This window comes from Oratosquilla oratoria, chromosome 4 (assembly GCF_046742065.1).
Source record: "Oratosquilla oratoria isolate Oo_2021 chromosome 4, ASM4674206v1, whole genome shotgun sequence".
NCBI classification, from domain to species: Eukaryota; Metazoa; Arthropoda; class Malacostraca; order Stomatopoda; family Squillidae; genus Oratosquilla; species Oratosquilla oratoria.
This window is the reverse complement of record NC_134780.1, coordinates 26,084,394-26,091,893: the sequence shown is the minus strand read 5'-3', so window position 1 is coordinate 26,091,893 and position 7,500 is coordinate 26,084,394. Positions and strand designations below refer to the sequence as shown.

General features: G+C 47.9%; 1 protein-coding gene across 1 annotated transcript in view; it reads left to right on the top strand.

Moving 5' to 3' along the window:
• Positions 1-7,500, top strand: part of LOC143024690 (uncharacterized) — a 41,414-nt gene that overhangs the window by 26,757 nt on the left and 7,157 nt on the right. Inside the window, exons 4-5 of the mRNA XM_076183691.1 lie at positions 2,235-2,434; positions 3,605-3,825. Of these exons, the coding sequence (XP_076039806.1) occupies positions 2,235-2,434; positions 3,605-3,825 (421 nt within the window). The remainder of the gene's footprint in view (positions 1-2,234; positions 2,435-3,604; positions 3,826-7,500) is intronic.

Here is a 7,500-nt window from a genome sequence, read left to right as displayed (position 1 = left end):
GTATATATATATATATATATATATGCATATATGTGTATATACATAGGAACACACACACACGTTTTTATCTTGTTTACGTAATACTACTAATCTAAATACACATTCATGTGTGCATGTATACAGATAGAATTAGTGTCATTTATCTGAGTCAATTTAAGACCCTGTAACGAGGCAACCCCCCAAACCCCGACTTGCTCGCAACGACATCTGCGCAGTCATCGAACTACACTCTTCCCCGTACTTTAGGGGCACCCCTACGGACCTGTAACACGCAGGATTCTTTTACAACAGGGAACTTATCTCCGGTCAAAAACGAATATCCCTAGGATAGAAGCGCCGAAAAAAAAAAAAAAAAAAAAAAAAAAATATATATATATATATATATATATACATATATATATACATATATATATACATAGATATATATACAGATATATATATATATATATATACATATATATATATATATATATATATATATATATGTATAATACACACACACACACACGTCCTCCCAAGGCAGTGGGCGCACCTGTCGCCAGGTTGATTAATTGGACCAGGGATATAATTAAGAGCAAACACGCTCACCTTATTCGACTCGGGTTCACTAATTGAGGCGATTGAAGGAGGATGGATTGACAAGCCACGATTACCCAGAGCTTTAATACCCATTACTCACAGGATTACTGTGATTACCGTCAGCTACTCGGCTTGGCACTCTCTCCTTAGCGGTGCCAGCATGCCTCGTCTTGGCATTCTCTCTCTCTCTCTCTCCTTTGCGGCGCCAGCATGTCTAGGTTTGGCACTATTTCTCTCTCTCTCCTTTGTGGTGCCAGGGTGCTTCGTCTTGGCTCTCCCTCTCTCTCTCTCTCTCTCCTTTACGGCGCCTGGGTGCCTCGTCTTGGCATTCTCTCTCTCTCTCCTTTGCGGCGCCAGCAGCTTGGCACTCTATCTCTCTCTCTCTCCTTTAAGGCACCAACGTGCCCAGGTTTGGCTCTCTCTCTCTCTCCCTATCTCTCCTTTGCGGTGCCAACGTGCCTAGGTTTGGCACTCTATCTCTCTCTCCTTTGCGGTGCCAGGGTGACTCGGCTCTCTCTCTCTCTCTCTCTCTCCTTTGCGGCGCCAGCATGCCTAGGTTTGGCACTCTATCTCTCTCTCCTTTGCGGCGCCACCATACCTAGGCTTGGTACTCAATCTCTCTCACTTTTGCGGCGTCTGCATGTCTAGGTTTGGCATTCTATCTCTATCTCACTTTCGCGGCGCCAGCGTGCCGCTGCTAACCTGGCACCATGGAGGTTCACCTGATTACCCCATTAATCTTCTTTGGTTACGATGACACACTTTAGTTGTTTTGTGCTGGTTGGCGACGGGTCGTCAGGTCTCTTCCCTGATCGCCCCCCTTCCCCTCCCACCTCGAGATGTGTCTTTATATATTCTATCATGGCTATCAACCAGGTGATTTTAACTATCTTGGCGGTAATCTCTCCTGGACATGGGGCTATTATGTCATGCCATTTTCTTTACTTTATTTATTTTATTATTATTATTTTTATTATTATTATTATTATTATTATTATTATTATTATTATTATTATTATTATTATTATTATTATTATTATTACTATTATCATAATCCCTCCTGATCATAGGGCTACTATATCATCTAATTTTCTTAACTTTAATAGTTTGTTTACTTTTATCATTATTACTATTTTCTATGGCGCCAGGTGATGAGTAACTATTTCAGTAACTTACATTTATTTACTCTGGCTGCCGGCAGACGATTTTATTCAACTTAGCGAAATCCAGCGAAAGTGATCAATTAACCTCTATAGCAACTCTCGGGCAGGTAAAGCGTTCCCTCGACTTTTGGTTCTTCTCTCGAACTCGACCCTCGAACTAAGACTCTTGGTTCTTCTCTCGTTCTCGAACCTCGAACTCGGACTTTTAGTCATTCTCTCGTTCTCGAACCTCGAACTCGGACTTTCGGTTCTTCTCTCGTTCTCGACCCTCGAACTCGGAATGTTAGTTCTTCTCTCGTTCTCGACCCTCGAACTCGGACTATTGGTTCTTCTCTCGAACTCGGACTCTTTGTTCTTCTCACGTTCTCGATTCTCGAACCCAGACTCTTGGTTCTCTCGAATTCGGCCCTCGAACTCGGACTCTTGGTTCTTCTTTCGTTCTCGACCCTCGAACTCGACCCTCAAACTCAGACTGTTCTTCGCCTCCTACAGGAACCGAGCTGCCGAGAGAGCTGCCGCGGAGTTCGCCCGAGCTGCTGGATACCCGGGCCTCTACCCGTACGCTCTCCCCTGGGCCTCGCCCGCCCTCTGGTCCCCGCTGGCGGCCGCTCTCCCGTTCCCCACGCCCTCAGACTCCTCCTCGACGAGCTCCACGCCCACGCCCAAGGACATCGGGCTCGGTGGGGATATTGGTGAGTAGGCAACCGTGTGTTGTGCGTGCGTGTGTGTGTGTGTGTGTGTGTGTGTGTGTGTGTGTGTGTGTGTGTGTGTGTGTGTTATCAGTTCATAGGTGGAAAACGTACACACACGCACACAAGCTAAAAAAGAAGACATTGAGATTTACCTCTGTGTATATGTGTGTGTGTGTGTGTGTGTGTGTTATCAGTTCATAGGTGGAACACGTACACACACGCACACAAGCTAAAAAAAGACATTGAGATTTACCTGTGTGTGTATATGTGTGTGTGTGTGTGTGTGTGTGTGTGTGTGTGTGTGTGTGTGTGTGTGTGCGTGTGTGTGTGCGCGCGTTTATATTTTTATATTTCCAGATTGTTGCAGCCAGGATCGAATCCGGGACTCTTGAAGCGCTAACCACGTCCTTAACAACATGACCACAAATAGTGATAAATATGACATCGCTGTCCACAAATGATTTATATCATTCATGTACACATACATACATGTACATGCAACCTACCTCACTCCACTTCACTCTCCCTCCCCCTCCATTCCCTCCACATGAAATCTACTCTCACTCCAATTACCAGTTCTCCACTAGGAGGCACTAAGTGCTGGCAAAGCCGTTACCTTTGCCCATTGTGTTCGGATAGCCACTAGAGATCGAATTGTAGGTTCAAGACTCACAAGGCTTTCCCTCCAGAGGCCCGACCTCCCTCCATGTCATCTCCATACGCGCGCGCGCGCACACCCACACCCACACACACACTCGTGGTGCAGTCGGCAGAGTTCCCCGCTGCCACTACGGCGGTCCGGGTTCGAATCCAACCCAGGGTTGAAATAATTTCAATATCGCTGCGCTGCTAGTCGTTACTCCAACTCTCGTGGGCGGGGAGTTGGGTGTGTGTGTACGTGTAAGGTCACAGCATTACCTATAGATTGGTCATATATGAGCTCTAAGCTCTCTTCCGGGAGGGAAATAGCTGTCGATCACGAGTCCAACACATGATCCAAGACCATGGTGAATCACACACACTACCTTCCCCTGAGTCTTTCCTTTAGCCCCAACCTGAATAAAATCACCTGACGGCAGATGATAAAAACACACAAGTACTCAAAGACCATAATCGCGCTCCTGCGAAGCCTCTCTCCTCCTCCTCTGACCCTCCACCTTCCTCCTGCAGGATCCCCAGGGAAGGACATCCCGGGGCTGAGCTCCTCCGGGCCGCTGGGGGCGTCTCCGGCGCAGGACAACAACGAAGTCCGCTTCCGGCGCAACCGGACCACCTTCACGACGGAACAGCTCGAAGAGCTCGAGAAGGAGTTCGAGAAGACGCACTACCCGGACCTCCCCACCAGGGAGCGCCTGGCCGAGAAGACCAACCTCTCCGAGGCGCGCGTTCAGGTGAGTGCAACATGAAGAGGAGGAGGAGGAGGAGGAAGAGGAGAAGGAAGGGGAGGAGGGATAGGAGGAGGTGGTAGAAAAGGAACGAGGAGGAGGAGCGGGGGGAGGAATAGGAGAGGACGAATAGGAGGTGAAGGATGATGAGGAGGAAGAGCAGGAGGAAGGGAGGGGGGCGAGGTGGTGGGGAGAAGAAGCGAGAGGAGGAGGAGGAGGGGGAGGAAAAGGAGGGGACGAGTATGAGGAGGAAGAATAACAGGAGGAGGGGGAGGGGGGGCGAGGAGGAGATTATAGAAGGGGTAGGAAGAGGAGCTGAAGCAAGAGGAGGAGGAGGAGGGGCGTGAAGGATAAGGATGAGGAGGATGAGGGGGATGAGGGAGGAGGATGAGTAGGAAGAGGGAGAGCGAGGAGGAGGAAGAACAGGAGGAGAAAGAGCAGGAGGAGGGGAGGAGGCGAAGAGGAGATTATAGGAGGGGTAGGAAGAGGAGGAGAGGAGGAGGAGAAGGAGGAGGAGGAAGAAAGGAGGAGGAGGGAGGAGGAGGAGAAAGAGGAGGAGCAGCAGGAGAACGAAGAGGAAAAGGAGAGAAGGAGAGGAGAGGAGGAGGGAAAGGGAGGAATGGGGAAAAGGAAGAGCTGGAGAAAGAGTAAAAAAAAAAAAAAAAAAATTAATAAATACAAAAAAGGCGAACCGAAAGAGGAACAAAGAAAATGGGAAGTAGGTCACCACGAGAACCGCTGGCCGGGTCTGTGTGTGTGGAATAGGGGTCTCCGGCGGGGGAACCGCGCCCCCCAGTGGGAACGAAGGGGGGAGGTCGTCTGTGGAGGAGGAGGAGGAGGGGGAGGAGGAGGAGGAGGAAGAGGCAATAGGAAGGAGGAGGATGGGAAAGATCAAAACAGGGAGGAGGAGGAGGGTGGGGGTGAAAGACGGAGAGGAGGAGGACAAAGGGGAAGAGGTAGGGAGAAGGAGTAGGTGGAGGATGAGATGGAGGAGGTAGGGGAGGAGGTTTTAGGTGGAGGAGATGGAGGAAGAGGAGGAGGACGAGGAAGGATGATGGAAGGGAGAAAGACAGGGAGGAGGAGGACAAAGAGGAGGAGGAAAGGAGGTGGAGGAGGAAGGGAAAAGGAAGAAGAGGGGGGAAACAGGATGGAGGAGAACGAAGAGAGGGACGTGATGGGGGGAGGGGGAGGAGGAGGAGAGAGGGGGGCAAGAAAGGGGGGTGGAGGGTGGACGAGACGGGCTTTGGGGGGCGGCGGCGGGGTGGAGCTGTTCCGCTTGAGTGGAGGGGAGACCTTGTACGTAAAGGATGATTAACCCTTTCGCGTTCGGGCATCGGGAAGAAGAAGAGGAGGAGGAGGAGGGAGGAAGAGGAGGAGGAAGGAGGAGGAGGGAGGAAGAGGAGGAGGAGGAGGAGAGGAGGAGGAGGAGGGAGAAGAGTAAAGAGGCGGGAGGAGAAGAGCAAGGAGAAGGAATAGGAGGAAGGAGGGGGAGGAAGAGGAGAAGGAGGAGGGAGGAAGAGTAAGGAGGCGGGAGGAGAAGAGTAAGGAGGAGGAGAGGGAAGAAGGGGAGGAGGGGAAAGAGGAGGAAGATGGGGAAGAAGAGGAGAAAGAGGAGGAAGTGTAGGGAGGAGAAGTAGATGGAGGAAGAGGAAAAGGGAGGAAGAATAAGAAAGAGGAAGAGGAAAAGTAAAAGGAGGTGGAAGAGGACGAGGAGGAAGAGGAGGTGGAAGAGGAGGACGAGAAGTTGGGAGGAAGAGGGAGAGGGAGGTGGAGGAGGAGGAGGAGGAGGAGGAGGAGGAGGGAGGTGTGTTTCCCTGATGCAGGGTTTTATAAACATAAAAGCAATAATGACGTCCATGAGGTCCCCAGTTAATGATTGACAAAAAATAAAAATAAAAATAAAATAAAATAAAATAAATAGATAATAATGACTAGATAAAAAGATAAGATAAACAAATGAATAAACAAATAGAAATAAAGAGAAGAGAGGAACAAATGAAGAAAGTATTTGACAAACAAAAACATAAACAAATCCAATTTATTACATTTGGTCTAAACATTTCTAACAGATAAATTGGTTCGGGGGATGTGGATCGGTGAGAAATGTGGAGGGACAGGAGTGTAGATGGATCATGTGGAAGAGACAATATTTTGGATATTGTCTAAATGCATATCTAGGTGACCTATCGAAACGAATAAAATACACACGCACACACACAGACACACACACACACACACACACACACACACACACACACACAGACACACACACACACACACACACAAATATACACATATATATATATGTATATATATATATATATATATTATATATATATATGTATATATGTATGTATATATATATATATATATATATATGTATATATATATATATATATATATATATATATATATATATATACGTACGACTAAATGTATGCATACAAGCATCATTATAGGCTTGTAGAAGTACCTGAATGCTTATACAGGTTATACAAGTGCTACCCCTACATGTGCATTTCATACATGTATGCCCTATCAAGGCATACATTACATGTCAAATATACAAATATATATATGTGTGTATTAATGTGTGTGTGTATGTGTTAGTGTGTTTGCGTGTGTGTGTTAGTGTGTGTGTGTGTGTGTGTGTGTGTGTGTGTGTGTGTGTGTGTGTGTGTGTGTGTGTGTGTGTGTGTGTCCCTTTGTTGTCTTAGTGCTGGAGCAACAGATACTGTAAAACCCGTTTTACCGTTGGGTCTCGCCCAGTCCGAGTTTAGTTCTTGATGGAGCTGTTTTGCATGTCGCGCGTTTACCCGCGTTTCCACAAACCGCCTGCGCGAACCGCGGTTCCTCTAACCGCTGATCATTAATAAAATCGACCGACGGCAGATCAAAGTCCATCAACACCCAGCAAATCCCCACTACCCTCGTGACGTCATCGGAATCGTGCTGGTCTCGCATACGCTTAACTGTGGGTTCGAATCCTGCATTCCTCTCCGATTCCCAGCAGTGACTGTTAATTACCTGCCCTAGCAGTCCCTTAAGCGTATAGTACACAGGGCAAAGGTGACGCCTTCGGCCGCAGTTACTCAGCGCCTCCTGCCGTATTCCCCTCACCTCCCATCACCTGTACTTCCTACGAAGCTTAATCTGCATCGTAATTATCATTTTAACTATCTCGATTAAAATACCTTCCAATAGCCAGAATAAAATGTATCAAGTAGCTGGGAAGCAGTAACCCACATTACCGTTTTCTATACTTTAACTATTTCATTCTGGTTAAATCCAGGCTATTCTATGGACGGGGATGATGGGTGGTAAGGGACCTGGAACTACCTTGTGTAGGCCATGTGGCCGCTTGCGGTCTCCTCCATTCTTATGTTAGGCTAGAAACAGCTGTTGTATGCATAGCCACACTTTCCATTCTCCCAAAGCCTTGCTAATGGTTTTGTTAGAGAGAGAGAGAGAGAGAGAGAGAGAGAGAGAGAGAGAGAGAGAGAGAGATATGTAGGGAAAGGGAGAGAGAGAGAGAGGTAGGGAGAGGGAGAGAGAGAGAAATGTAGGGACAAGGAGAGAGAAAAGGAGAGAGAGAGAAGAGAGATTTAGGGAGAGGGAGAGAGGGGGAGAGCGAGAGCGAGAGAGAGAGAGAGAGAGAGAGGAGAGAGAGATGTAGGGAGA